The sequence below is a fragment of the Talaromyces stipitatus genome, genomic scaffold, assembly GCF_000003125.1.
Source record: "Talaromyces stipitatus ATCC 10500 scf_1105507295527 genomic scaffold, whole genome shotgun sequence".
NCBI lineage: Eukaryota > Fungi > Ascomycota > Eurotiomycetes > Eurotiales > Trichocomaceae > Talaromyces > Talaromyces stipitatus.
The window spans coordinates 1,291,920-1,306,405 of NW_002990114.1; the positions used below are offsets into that span (position 1 = coordinate 1,291,920).

Consider the following 14,486-nt stretch of genomic DNA (forward strand, 5'->3'; position numbering starts at 1 on the left):
ATGTTTTGAGACATTCACAGCAGTAGGGCTTAGAAGAGAGCAATGCTATTCTGAGCATATGCCACCATTTATTATGGTACTAGTTCTTTGCATTGATGAGTGCGCGCCATGTACGATCGTTGCTTCCCTAGAGCTTAAAGAAAAGATTTTCCTTTCTGCATCAAAATACGGAAACCCGGTCAAGCCGTCAGGGGTTTCATCAACAGAAGAGCATTGATGATTTGATTTAGTGAAGAGGTCAGATGAGTTACGATGACAATCCATGCTCCTTGAATTCCTTTTCCGTCCATTCCCACAACTCCTCCATTTTTTTCTCGTCCTTCGTGATATCCCGTCTATTACTCTCCTTGAAGAATGGAATGTAGTATGCGCCACTGTTGACCTTTTCTGCATCGAAAGTACTCGCCCAAAGTTGATTTAAGGCTCCCGTGGCTACATCAACAGAACTGACTCTATTGAGAAGGCCAAAAATAAGAGACATGATGGAGAAGCCCTTCATTTCACCACCGATGTTGGTCTGGACGAGGCCCGGGTGTAAGGCTACAGACTTGATGGCAGGATAACGTTTGGCGTAAGATTTAGTGAAGTAAATATTTGCAAGTTTGCACTGGCCATAGCGGGCCACGGTACTGATCTCCGTAAGTGGCGTCTTATCTTGAGCGAGGAGAAGCCCTCCTTTGGGAGCCAACTTATATATTTCGGAGCTGATGTTGATGATTCGAACATTGCCTTCAGAAATGCTAGCTGTCTTCTCCAGAATTGGTAGCAGTAATTTGGTGAATAGTGCTGGACCCATGTAATTGGTGCCAAACTGGACTTCGTACCCGTCCTCTGTCAACCCTGGCGGAGTGGCGAAAACACCAGCATTATTCACGAGGATATGGAGACGGTCATTCTCCGCTAAAAAGGTGGCAGCGGCCCTTTTGATGGAAGAGAAAGATGCCAAATTGATTTCGAGATAGATAATGTTCGCGGAAGGGACTTGTTCTTTCAACTCTGCAATTGCAGCAGAAGCTTTGGCCTTGCTACGTGCGCCCATATAGATCTTTGTCGGGTTGTGCTTTGCCAACTCTTTAACGGTTTCTTTACCCAAACCATTATTTCCTCCAGTGACCAAGATTACCTTGCTCTCTAGATCTGGAATGTCCTTGTCGGGATTGTAGGTGATTTTTCTGTGAAAAATAAAAGACATCTTGAGCGCCAGGCGTCTCCTTGACCCTTATGTGAGAACAGGGAGTAATTAGACAATGGGTTACCTGTAAGAATCGTGTTATATTTGACAGTCCGAGCTATATAATTTTCAATTTGGGTAGGCCATTAAAATCAGCGTAATCCAGATTCAACTCAACTAGTTAGTTATCGCAGCCCAAAGTGTTGGTAATCAGATAACAAGTGGCAAGCCGAGGTCAACGTGATACTGGTAGAATGATTACTGATATTCCCGAACATATTCTCTTAAAGAAAGGTCAAGGCTGGAAATTCAGGATGGGCAGATTATTCACCCGATTCCGAGACAACTATGGGTCCACGGTAGAACTGTACATCCGTCCTGACATCACCACTTGGCGATATATGAAGACACTGCGGTCTTTGGGTGGTTACCCTGGCATAGTAACGCCTAAATATCCCCGAACATAAAATGAAGGCCTTGGTTACCTCACGCAATATTCTCAGCCGGATTCTCAATCTGAGTCTGGGCAAATCAATTGGACAAGGAGCTGAAGTTAAAGACGTACCTATTCCGGCTATATCAGACCTGGAAATCCTTGTTAAAGTCCATGCTGTCGCGCTCAACCCGACCGACTTCAAACATATCGACATTATCTCCCCTCCTAATAGCATCTGTGGCTGCGATTATGCTGGGACGGTAGTTGAGGTTGGGAAGAATGCAAAAGGAGGATGGAAAGTCGGTGATCGTGTTGCTGGATGTGTACATGGAGGGCTATATCCCGACCGTGGCTCGTTCGCCGAGTTCCTGAAAGCTGACAGTGACCTCGCCTGGAGAGTCCCAGAGGGAATCAGTGACGAAGCAGCGGCGACATACGGGATATCAGCCGTCACGGCCATGCTGGCTCTCCACCATCGACTCGGCGTCGGAGATGGGGCTGGATCGCTGGAAGAACGGCCTAGTGTACTCATCTATGCTGCTTCGACCAGTGTGGGTCTTTACGCTCTACAACTTGCCAGCAGAGCAGGATACACAGTTGTTGCGACTGCATCCCCGCATTCTTTCGATCTTGTCCGGGAATACGGTGCGGACAGAGTCTTTGACTATCGGTCGAAAAATGCAATTCGGGACATTACTGCAACCTTTCCTGACATCAGATTTGCTTTGGATTGCTTCTCTGAGGGTCAATCATCCGACTTTTGCTCCAAGGCAATTGGAACGAATGGTGGCAAGGTCATTACGCTGCTTGATACAGGAAAATCGAAAGTTCCAGGAGTCGAGTGTGAGATGATTTTTGCCTACACCTTATTCGGACGTCAATTTGCCTGGCTCCCGCCTATTGGTCCCAGCAGGCCCGCTATTCCTTCACACCGTGAAGCTCTCGTTGAATTTTACAAAGATTTACCGAAGTATCTGCCACATCTCAAGCCTCCTCCAGTGACTCTGATCGGCAGTGGGTTTGACGGTATTCAAAAAGGGTTGGAAAAACTCAGACGGGGGCAAGTTTCGGGTGGAAAATTAGTTGTGAAGCTTTAGATCTTATATACCATACTGGTTGTGAGAATGTTGTTTGCCGTATGCGGGCATAAGTTCATCGTAATATTCATCAAATAATGCCTCGACAACATTAAACTCGAGTACGTACGGCAGTCTAATCGTACGTTAAGGACAAAATGAGTATTTCACTAGTAATACATTCGTCTACATGTAAATTTGATAAATGCACGTTGGCTGTTTATTGGTCCGAAGAGTCTAGTCGAGTTATTTAAGCAAGTCCTCCCTCTACAAGCAAGTACTTTCTGCATGTATTGCACCAACCCCTGTTGACGAATAATGTACCGATGGCTGCTCAAAAAATGCTGCAATATGCCTCTAACAGATAGAATATGCCACCGTGAACCACTGGATCCGTGCTAGAATAGGTGATCAAATCTGTGCTCGAATACGTGTCTCAATATGCCGAGTAGGAAATTGAAAATTTGTGCGCCAAGCGTATGCAGCACTGCGGCTTACGAAGTCTTCTGACCAATCAGGAAGCAGTGAATTCATGGGACTAGATGGAAAGATAATAAAAAGCTCCGGAATCCTCTTTCTTCAACCGCACCCTGCCCGAAAGCAACCGGGAATCGAAATCTATACTGAAGTCAGTATATGTGTGGTATTCCAGAGCTCCGGATACTGTACTTGAAGTGAGCGAAAACGGACTGCAGAGCAAAGGAGCTCTACAGAGCAGGCACAGCTTTGAGAAACCTAGTGGAGAGTTAACCAAATGGCTCCGGAATGCGTGGTACGGTGAGTAGAGTACTTACTTGGTTTCATTAGAGTTTGGTGTCCTTTGATTCATTGACGACATCCAGAATATCCTTGATGGCGTTAAGGATATTGTAGACGACCTCACTGTGTAGTCGTACAGTTCATATTGCTGTTCCATCATAGTAATAAGACGTGTCCTATTTTCTATATGCATTCACTGCGTTTACCGGAGCAGTACGAGCAATAAGATTACGTATAAAACAAGTAGGATTCTATGAAGAGATTTCAATTACTATATCACTCTCCTGAAGCTCATAATCTAAAGTTGCTTCCTCTACAGTATCATCACGCTGATCGTCTATAGCTAGAGTCCGAAGCCATTCCTAAGTTGGCTGTTCAGATTCAGCAACTAAAGGTGCTTTGCCAGTAGTCATATGTTGCTTAATACAGTCTCGAAGCTCGAAATAGGCACTGCAGTGACGACGTGATCCATCCGGGAACACGTCTTGCAGTTGTAAAGAAATGTATCCTAGCTCATGAAGCTTTTCTTAACACCATTGAAGAGTCTCCTCGGGTACATATTTATCAATATCTAGATAAGATGTTAAGTGCAGTCTTATAGTCAGGAGAAATAGAACCATACTCCAGTCACCCGTCTCTAATAGCCCATTAAGAAGACTGTCATCAGGCAGAAGACCATAAACGTGTGCATCCCGATCCTCGGGATAATGATACAGAAAGAAGGGCTTTCCAAAAACACCACTAGGTTGATTTTTCTGTTTCCGGATTGTATGCACATTCCACAATCGAATAAACTTATATAATTCGTCCCGGATGAAGGGCATATATACTGCTAATATTGCAATACGATCGGAAATTTGGTCCTGCTCGAAGAGGCGATCGCGATTAAGCGTTTGGAAATAATCCTATAGTCATATTAGTAAGGCAGTGCATCGAAATGTTAAACAAATTTAGACTCTTACCCACCATCGGAAAATACAACTTTTAGTCAATTGGGACCACCATGCCTCTATTCGCTGGTTTGATGTACTCGTGCCATACCAATAACAGTCTGAGATAGTCGCATTCTCGTTATGTTTCTTATATAAAGCATGCTGAGCTGCTGCTAATAATGTGGTGTCTCCCCCATCAGATCGTATGAACCTGGGTTGCCTTCGCTCCGATTTCAGCGTATCAAGGTATTGGCGGAGAACACTAAATCCTGTTCGGTTACTTTTCCCAACATATATCCATACGACATATCGAGAATAAGCATCAATCCCATAGATTTAGAATCCTCAGAAAAAAAAAGTTTAGCATAGCCATCAATTGACCAGAGATAATTCGGTCCCGGAGTGCTAAAATCGCTGCGAGTACGTTGTAAATCATTTCTCCTCCTACTGACCCCTTCGGGATCCAATTACAATCCGGAAGAGCCGATCACTACCTCTAGGTTAGATAGGTGTTATAAGAATATAGATATAGTGTAACTTACCGAGAAACTATATGTTGTTTGCTACAAAAGCAAGTGAAGAGATATTCACGTCCATAACTCTCAATAATGCCCTTGTCAAGCTCTTTCTGAACCGCTTCTCGTATACTGGCTTCGAGTGCTGCAAAGTCTCCTGTTGAAAGTTGTCGGTATAGACCTAATCTCCGGCGACGAACCCTAAGTGCTCGCGGTCCAATAGTACAACCTTGTTTTTGCAAAGCCGAATGCATATCATCATCTGACAATCCACATTGGAAGAATAATATCATAATCTGGTTGTCTAGATTCTCCTTGTCAATAGTCCTAACCCGCCGTTTAATGCCCCATTCCTTGAGACGACGTCGAATAGTACGGCTATTGATTTCATATTGATATTCGTTTGTTAAGTATTCGGCGATATCCTCCATCGTTTCTCCGTCTAGAAACCGGCTCGATATCTCCTCTTGGAATTGGTATAGGTCCTTCGATGGACGGCCAACTCGGGTCTGAATCAATTGAGCCATGGCCATACTCGAAATCCGGCGCGGCACTGATTGTATGATTATAATGACATTACAGACAATAAGAAAAGAGATTAATATAAGTAAGTAGTTAACATAAACTAAGTTACGTTAACTAACGTAATCCACAAGCGAACCGGCACCTTTTCCCGAACGCGTACACAATATTAATTCCATACTATTCAACACGCCAAAATGCCACCAATTCGCAATAAAAATAAGAAAGATTTAGCTGAGCAATAAGGACGAATCTTATTAGCTATTTCCGGTTTACAGAATGGACGAATCTTGCGCGTGGCTCAAGCTGCAAGGATTTACAGTATACCCCGGGCGACTCTACAAGACAGATTAAACGGCACTCAACAAAGATCTCAAGTTCGCGCCAATAGTCATAAATTAACTCAGTGTGAGGAGGAATTGCTTGTCGAATGGATACTCGATCTAGATAAACGTGGATTACCCCCTCGACACTCTCTTGTACGAGAGATGGCCGATTATCTTCTTTCGCAACGCGGAAACCGCCGGGTTGGAGAGAATTGGGTATATAACCTTGTCAAACGTCGCCCAGAGATTGAATCAAAGTCCTCACGGAAATATAACTATGAACGTGCTAAGTGTGAAGATCCGAAGATAATCCAAGAGTATTTTGATCGCGTACGAGAGGTTATATTAGAGTATGGGATCTTGCCAGAAGATATCTACAATTTTGATGAGACTGGCTTTGCTATGGGACTCCGTGCGACTGCAAAGGTTATCACTGGAAGCGATCGATACGCTCGGCCAAAGCTATTACAGCCTGGTAACCGAGAATGGGTAACTGCAATTGAGGCAGTTAATTCGATTGGATGGGCATTGCCTTCGTATATTATTTTCAAGGCAAAGAAATACACTCGATTAGGCTGGTTTGAGGATCTTCCAGACGACTGGAAAATCAACATTAGCGACAATGGATGGACGACAGATAAGATTGGATTAGAATGGCTTAAAACTCATTTTATTCCTCTTACTGATGGCCGTACATTGGGGAAATATCAGATGTTGATTCTTGATGGCCATGGAAGCCATTTAACTGCTGAATTTGACCGTACATGCACTGAGAATAATATTATTCCGGTCTGTATGCCTCCTCATTCTTCACATCTTTTACAGCCTCTTGATGTTGGCTGTTTTGCTGTTTTAAAGCGAGAATATGGACGGCTTATTGAGCAGCGAATGAGGCTTGGATTCAATCACATTGACAAAATCGACTTTCTCACTGCATTCCCGAAGGCTCGTACGATGGCATATAAAGCTCAAACTGTTCGGAATAGCTTTATGGTAACTGGATTAGTACCATTCAATCCAGATCGAGTTTATCAACAGCTTACTGTTCGATTGAAGACTCCAACACCCCCTCCAAGTCGATCAAGTGATACACAATCATCCTGCTTGCAAACCCCTCAAAACGCATGTCAATTTAAGCGCCAAATGACTAATACGAAGAAGAGAATAAGCCGGCATACAAGGAGTTCATCTGAGGCTATTGGTGAAGTGTTTACACGGGCATCAAAGGCTTATGAGATGAGTATTAATAAGCTTACAATTGCACAGAAGGAACTCCATGATCTACGGGCTGCACATGAGAAGGAGAAGCAAAAACATCGAAGATCTAAGCAGCAAATATCTCATGAGCAGGGAATTACCAGAGAGGAAGCTCAAGCACTCGTACAAGGTCGGGTTGAAGCATCCCAAGCTGTTACTACTGCTCCGGCCGAGCCTGAGCTTCCAGTCTGTCATCCACCTGTACGACGTCAATTTCGCTGCAGTGGTTGTGGTGTTGCAGGACATAAAATAACCGGATGTCCTAATCGTATTAGGAATTAATTTTTTGTATATAATTAGTATGTGGGTTAGAAATTGAGATTTGAGATCAATATTGTGTACGTGTTCGGGAAAAAGTGCCGGTTCGCTTGTGGATTACGTTAAGTTATTCTGGGTCCGGGCTCCCACTAGGGCGACGGGTCCGTCGCGATTACGTAAACTTTAAGATTATGTAATCCTCTAAAAAATCCATCTATCAGAACCTCGGCCCAGCGCCTGCAACACCAACACCAACACCATGGCTACCTTCACAGACGATTGCCTCCCTCCCGAATCTATCTACGACTCCCGAGAGGCCTTATTCGAACGTCCATTAATATGTCGGCTGCTGTTAGGGGTTATGCATTTATAGCACGGAGGTCGACTAAAGAGAAGAATGGGCCGAGGTTCTGATAAGTTAGATGGATTTTTTAGAGGATTACATAATCTTAAAGTTTACGTAATCGCGACGGACCCGTCGCTCTAGTGGGAGCCTTCTGTTCGTGTACGATTATCTAAGATGGAGATCGATAAGATATGACGTCACTCCTTATCGTGATAGCGAATAGCTTCATTTTCATCCAGCAGCCACTCTCAGATCCTTGGCACTATGTCATCTCCGCATTCTTAATCTATACTCGGAATATGTACAGTCTCTGGAAGTGGCTGTTAAATTCATGGAGTGTACTACCAGTGACGTCTTGTAAAACCATCTCAACACCCTAAGAGATGAGAGACGCCACTGTCGTCGCTAATGATGCCATATGTCGATCGATCGGTCTACCTCGATCATCCAATGTGTATATATAGAACGTCAACTCCCATCAATTATCAATACCAACAAACACAAATCAGGACTTTACTCTTAACAGGAATACTACACCTAAGACTTCTTCAAAAAAAAAAAAAGGCAAAATGTTCGGCCGTCGTACACGGACAACCCGCACCACAAAACCAACGCTTATGACCCGTCTGAAGGGCCCCAACGCGCGACACAAAACCTACAAGACAGAAGTTACCCGTCACGGACACGGCAGTACAACTACCACTGGTGCCACAAGACGTCGTCGCGGATATAATCATCATACTACCACTCGCACAGCACCGGCACATCATCATCGTCGGCGGCCGAGTCTTGGGGATAAGATTTCGGGAGCTATGATGAGGTTGAAGGGGAGTTTGACGGGAAGGCCGGCTGAAAAGGTATGCTCATATTTTCTTTTCTCTAGTTAGGTTTGATGCTAATCTGTAACTATAGGCTGCTGGCACGCGACGCATGCGTGGTACCGATGGACGCGGAAGTCGTCGCGCCTATTAAACTCGACTTTTGATGGATTGGATGAGTGTACGATATGATATTGGCATATGATTCAGTTGTGATTTATGTACTTCAGTCTACTTAATGATACCAATGCAGTATTCTTTCTTTCTGCCCTGTGTCAAGTAGTTGTACTAGCAGAGCTTACGCTCTGCTAGTCAAAATCTCGACACATCACTCCCAAAGACTCGATTCAAAGTCCACCGAAACAAAATCCTGAACCGATTCCGCCAACTAATACTCATACTCAAATACGCTACTTTCCATACCAACCATGCCATTCTCCCCGTTAATCCTTCTGGTAGATACGGGTTTCGGCGGGCACCATCTTTCCCCCCATTAGTATTAACTTTCTCATGAGGTATTTGCATCAATGCATTCGAACTGCCGATATATGCTAATGTGCCCATATTATGAAACGAGAAACTGGGTACTTTATTAAGATCGCCGTTGTTGAATCGTTCTGCTAACCATTTCGCTTCTTGGGAAGTTGCTTGTGCTGTTGCGGGTGGCGCACCGGTTTCTGGCATTGCGTTGTCTCCTATAGCGAATACGTCTTGTAAGACAGCGACTTGGCCGGTCGATTCATGCTCAAGTTGGACTCGGAAATAGCCGTCGACGAGTAATGCGCCGACTTTGGGCGCTTTTTTGACTCTCCATCCTTTTATATCCACCAAAGACGAAGAGTCCTTGAGTAGTGCGCTTGATGCTGGGAACTCATCAATCTCGTTCAAGGAGTATTTGATAAACTTGTTCATGGCGTTGCCCGTCGCCCATACACACATTCCTACTCCCACATCACCCTGCTCTTTAGTCTTTAAGGTTAAACAGCCCTTCGGATCCATCTCGTGCGGTCCCTCGGTATTAGGGATACCCCATCTCAATTCCTGAATATGATGCGAAGTCCGAATATCAATCCCATCCTTAGACATAGTCCCAATCGCATATTGAGACAATGATTTATCAAACATGCTCAAAACCGTAGGTGCGACATCATACAACGAAATTCGAGTCTTGTCCTTGAGAGCAGGATACAACTCTGCCATATTCTTAGACACGAAATCTCGCAATGTCGCCGCCAACTCCGTGCCAGTCGGCCCAGCACCAACGATAGCAAAATGCAACAGATACCGCTGCATTTCTTCCGTTGTAGTTGGTAAAGCAGCAAGTTCAAAACATTCCCTTACCCGTCTCTTGACCCGTCGCGAGTCTCCAATGTCCTTGAAAAACATTGCATTTTCCCTTACCCCTGGTGTCCCGAATGTCTGACTCGTACATCCCACCGCAATCACGAGTTTATCGTACGGAACGTCGAATAATTGACCCTTTTCCCACGTCCGTAAATGCTCCTTCCCACGCATCGGGCCCGTTTCGGGCCCTTCCTCGAATTTGCGTTCCGTCTCTTCCACGCGGGGGGATTCCGTCACTCCGGATTTTACAATACTCGCTTCACACAACACCTTCTTATTCTTAAAATCGATCCTCCGTGCTGCAGCTTGTATAAAATCAACACGACTCTTCAACTCGCGCATCGGTTCAACAATAGACGAGAAATCCAGATTGCCCGCTGCGGTATCCGTCAATAAGGGCGTAAAGACGAAGTAGGACCTCGGCGAGATTACAGTGCAATTGTAGAGGTTTGGATTGATTTTGCGCGAGAACATGTAGCCGCCCCAACCTGAGCCCAGGACGAGGATTGTTTCGTTTTGGGTGGTTGGAGTGGTTGGAGTGGTTGGAGTGGTTGGACGGGTTGCTTGGGAATAGGGGGTTAGGGTTTGGCTAAGAGTTATTGCTGGTGTTGTTGGAGTAGGGTTGGTCGTGGTTATGGGGGTTGTCGAGGAGAGTCGGATTGTACTTTTGTTTCTTATGTAGCTAGAGTTGTTGCACCGAAATATAGACGATAGTCTTCTGGTCGTGACAGATCTCCCATACCACCACCCCCTTATTCGGAGGGGTGCAGGATTCATAGCAGCCCTCATTTCAATCTGAGCATGAATTGACTAGCAGTAATTGCATTTCCTATACCTGGAATTGACAGTTTTCTCGAATAAATATGAAAATTCTACAGCGGCATCCAACCTTTATATATTGGTAAGGTGGACCTCACAATGATATCATTCACATGTATCCAATCCATACTCTTAGTAATCCCTAAAATACAAACAGACACGTGCAAATCAGAAAGTTCTCAAAACTCTCACTCTTTCATGTATAAACATACACATGGGGAGAAAAAGGGAAAAAAAAAGATATCCGAATTGACCTCCCATGTGAACAAGATGAACAAGATGAGCGAGAAGATAAGTGTATCCGTGACTACCCGAGATATTCCATTCGTGTCGTCGCCGACTTCTTCCGATGAAGTGTTCGGGTGGGTGATGGAAATTTGGACCTCTTCGAATACGGTGAGAAAGAGGAGTTAGGAACATTTGAAAATCTAAACACGCAGAGGCATCTCAGAATTGGAGGCCTCTTTGATGAGTAGAGGAATATCTCAGTGATGCAGGTTTGATTGGTTCATTCTATACTTCGGTGTTCATGCCGATTGCGATAGGATCAGATAAGAGATAAGATAAGATGGATCTCAATGGACATCAATGATTTTCAGTCCTAATCGAATTCACCGAACAAACAGCCTGTACAGACGGCGTCATTTCCGGGACGATATGCTTACAGTCTCGGAAAATGAACCTAGCCGAACCGCCTTGGAACTAAAAGGGGTGTCGGTTATCCAAGGGCTTTAAATGAATATCTCTACGAGAATCATAGCCCTAAGAGGGAGACTCCATTGTGGCGCAGGGCGATTATTCACTAAAATCCAAACAATACCAGAGTATCGACAAGAATAGCTCGATGAAGACGAATATGGGAATGATGTCTGTCCGGTTCACCGGAACCACATACAGCCGTCTTACCTATTTGTGATAGAAATGCAACGGAGCTTAGTTGGGCCGAGAGTAGCTGCAAAGAAAACCATGTCGTCTGGCGAGTTAAGGAGAGAAGGGCAACTCGATTATTAATCATCAACGGAGAGGCCGGTTCTCATAAGATAAATGAAGAACCGACGGTGAATGTTTGTCGCCTATCTCCACTTAAATACTGTATAAATAGAGCCTTCTTTCTCCCTTTGACCTTTGCCCTCGTTCTTCTACCTTTCTCTCCATCACCCAATCCTTGCTCGCCTCAAACACACTAGAAATAGGGTTGTTAGTTATATATGATGTTTGTCTTTACTTCGATCACTGAGTATCTACTAATCCCCGGCCCCTTGGCAATTACTTTTTCGTGCTAGAGGCTACTTAGGGCTGGTCTGGATGAATACTTAGTCTTATTTGAAGGAGAAAACATGTCGACCTATTTTTATTAGAGTGATTCTATTCAAAGACGCACGCAAACGCACTCGAACTCCGTGGAATCTTACCTAGAAGCACTAGGTTGTGATTATGTTTGCTAACTCCAAATCCGATTCTTATATGTACCCAATTGCCAACTACGTATGTCTCCAGATCTACGTTTTTCCAAGCTTTTGTGTTTGAAGATACTGTTCCTACTTGCTCATCCTTCTGCTCCCCTGCGTAGTTTATAAGAGATCACGCTTCCAAGTTCTGTTATCTGGTCAAACCTGCGTTGTTACTGGTCTATACTAGGTATATTAGAAGTGATTATGGCCTAGGTGACGTGCTTTAGTTTCATAATGCCCAAAAGTGCCTAGAACAGCTCGCTCTTAAAACGGTCTAGTGTTGTTGCTAACACGTGTCACGTTGAACTAGGGTACCCTAATGTAGGCAATATGTTAGCGTAACCTGTATAATCCTTGTATCTCGCGCAATATCTACAGCGCCAGGAAACTCGGATTCCATACCCCGGCGCGGCATACCCCTACCTAGACCGATGGTTAGCACGAGGCTAATGTTCTTAAAGGTACCATACGTAAAGCCAAAGAAGTCCATTGTCATAATTAACATCTCCTACTCAGGAAAGTAAGTTTTTTTTTTGATTGAGAACCGAACGTCGCGCAAGGCTGTATTTCAGTCAGCAGGATAAGGGTTTTCCCTAGCAAATGCATTACCTTGGTCTTAACGAGAATGCACAACTTATGCAGGGAATTTTTGCCGAGGCTACTGAGTCGGTGGACCAAGTTCGCCTTTAGAAAAGCCATGATAACGAACTATAGATTTGTCGCTTAGGACTTGGAGCAGTGTCATTTCCGCCGTTAGTAAGTTCTCTTACTTCCAACTGTATAAGTTTAGATCACTTTTCAGATTATAATAATGTAATTCTATCAGAATTGGGAGTTATCCCTCTATCAATAGTAGATTTGTAAATGTACTAATTCACGTTTATCCTACCTACCTTACCTACAGCTTTATACGCAATCACCAGTTCTCGTCAGTGAAGGAAATTTATTCAACAGCTGTAAATCCGCTCAATACTGCAACGGACGACTCAGAAGCATCCTTGTAAAAAAATCAACGGGAGCACTCTCCTTCTTCTCAAAACTGTACAACTTCGACTGACAAATCACTAGCCGGTATCTATCCATATAAGCATAAAATATCCTCCCATGCTGCGGGCCAACATACGACAAGAAGACCACGGGGAAATGTATCTCAGACTCAAACTGAAAGCCGCAATATTCGACATCTGCGGGGAAATCCCATAGAGCTTTTCGTTCATCGGGATCATCGGCTCTGCGTTGATTAACGCGGTTGCGCATGGCGCAGATGAGGGTATATAGTTCGCCGAGGAGGATCATGTCTTCTTTGCCGTTGAGGGTGTGCCAGGCTTGGAGAGTTAAGAGAGGGTAGGATTGTACGGTGTTTGTGTCTGTCATGGTTTCGTAGATGTTGCCTACGCGCCAGTAGTCGACGAGTTGGGGGTAACTGCCATCTAGACCTGGTCCGACGAGGTATGGACTAGGAGATCTGCATGATTCTCAATAATAGAAACATCGGTAATACGACTCAAATGAGTCGAATGGATAGGAATAGGAATCAGGACTTACTCTACAATATGAATCTTCAGATAATCCATTAACGATCTCTCAGCTCCGAGTGTTGACAAGCTCCGTCCCATTCTCAGCCTGCTGCATTCCTCTACATAATCATGAACAGCCCTCGTGCGATCTTCATTTCTCAGCTTCCCATCATTCTGGGTAGAATCATAATCGTCAAACTCCTTCGTGAGACCTTTACAAGGATATCTCTCCAACATATCCTCAGGCAAAGGCTTAAACCATATCAGCGCTCTACTACGCGTCTCAATAGAGTAACCCGATTTATTCAGAGCCTCAAAGTCAAATCCTGGGTGATGATCGATTTGGAAGTCATTGATAAATTCGACGTGGCCGTCTGTGCGGGAGCGTTCGGTGGCTACGCCGCAGACGAGTTTTTCCCAGATGATGTTGAGTCGCTCGCGGGCTACTTGGCTTCCGTGCTGCGGGTGTTGAGGCATCTCTGCAGGACTGTATGGTTCTGTTTGTAAGAATTAAGAGTCTTTGTATATGGATGAGTGGCGAGCATGGAAGAGGAGGAAAAAACCGTGGCTGTAGTGACGTATCTTTTGCTTCACTGAGATTATAGTTTAACTTATCCCGATCTACGGACCAGATATATCATCTACCTACCTCGGAACATCAACTGTTTTCTGTTGGAGCTGCAATTGCTGCAAATCGAGGTGGCAGAACTCCGGTGGTTAGAGCAAGAAGTCCCACTGTGATGCTTGGAAGGTGATTTTCGGGCTCCAGATCACCCAACTCAATTATCAGGATAAAGCTTGTTAGAAATCCATGGCTTTGAGGAAGAACAGAATATGTCAAAATTATATATAAAGATATATTGGAAAGACTAGCAATCACGGGCCTGCAAACAATGCATGCTTAACGATAAAACCAAACTCGACATGTAGTCATGATAT

General features: G+C 44.4%; 7 protein-coding genes across 7 annotated transcripts, besides 1 other annotated feature; 3 read left to right on the forward strand and 4 right to left on the reverse strand.

The window, feature by feature from the left end:
* Window positions 1-127: 127 nt before the first annotated feature.
* TSTA_085110 (short-chain dehydrogenase, putative) lies at window positions 128-1,192 on the reverse strand (the record flags this gene model as incomplete). Its single annotated transcript, XM_002478198.1, has 2 exons — window positions 128-155; window positions 252-1,192. 2 exons carry the CDS (start codon window positions 1,190-1,192, stop codon window positions 128-130), a joined length of 969 nt encoding a protein of 322 aa, XP_002478243.1.
* A 447-nt stretch (window positions 1,193-1,639) lies between these two features.
* TSTA_085120 (ToxD-like zinc binding oxidoreductase, putative) lies at window positions 1,640-2,704 on the forward strand (the record flags this gene model as incomplete). Its single annotated transcript, XM_002478199.1, has 1 exon — window positions 1,640-2,704. The coding sequence occupies one exon, from the start codon at window positions 1,640-1,642 to the stop codon at window positions 2,702-2,704; it is 1,065 nt and encodes a 354-aa protein (XP_002478244.1).
* Window positions 2,705-3,969: 1,265 nt separating this feature from the next.
* Window positions 3,970-5,416, reverse strand: TSTA_085130 (uncharacterized protein; the record flags this gene model as incomplete). The annotated part of the gene is made up of 4 exons (XM_002478200.1): window positions 3,970-4,013; window positions 4,065-4,347; window positions 4,405-4,654; window positions 4,917-5,416. The coding sequence occupies 4 exons, from the start codon at window positions 5,414-5,416 to the stop codon at window positions 3,970-3,972; spliced, it is 1,077 nt and encodes a 358-aa protein (XP_002478245.1).
* Window positions 5,417-5,659: 243 nt separating this feature from the next.
* Window positions 5,660-7,141: a mobile genetic element.
* Window positions 5,900-7,276, forward strand: TSTA_085140 (uncharacterized protein; the record flags this gene model as incomplete). Its single annotated transcript, XM_002478201.1, has 2 exons — window positions 5,900-6,526; window positions 6,563-7,276. 2 exons carry the CDS (start codon window positions 5,900-5,902, stop codon window positions 7,274-7,276), a joined length of 1,341 nt encoding a protein of 446 aa, XP_002478246.1.
* Window positions 7,277-8,167: 891 nt separating this feature from the next.
* TSTA_085150 (uncharacterized protein) lies at window positions 8,168-8,570 on the forward strand (the record flags this gene model as incomplete). Its single annotated transcript, XM_002478202.1, has 2 exons — window positions 8,168-8,455; window positions 8,511-8,570. 2 exons carry the CDS (start codon window positions 8,168-8,170, stop codon window positions 8,568-8,570), a joined length of 348 nt encoding a protein of 115 aa, XP_002478247.1.
* Window positions 8,571-8,728: 158 nt separating this feature from the next.
* On the reverse strand, window positions 8,729-10,549 carry TSTA_085160 (pyridine nucleotide-disulfide oxidoreductase, putative; the record flags this gene model as incomplete). Its single annotated transcript, XM_002478203.1, has 2 exons — window positions 8,729-10,424; window positions 10,503-10,549. The coding sequence occupies 2 exons, from the start codon at window positions 10,547-10,549 to the stop codon at window positions 8,729-8,731; spliced, it is 1,743 nt and encodes a 580-aa protein (XP_002478248.1).
* A 2,447-nt stretch (window positions 10,550-12,996) lies between these two features.
* Window positions 12,997-14,024, reverse strand: TSTA_085170 (uncharacterized protein; the record flags this gene model as incomplete). The annotated part of the gene is made up of 2 exons (XM_002478204.1): window positions 12,997-13,495; window positions 13,576-14,024. 2 exons carry the CDS (start codon window positions 14,022-14,024, stop codon window positions 12,997-12,999), a joined length of 948 nt encoding a protein of 315 aa, XP_002478249.1.
* Between the last annotated feature and the right edge of the window lie 462 nt (window positions 14,025-14,486).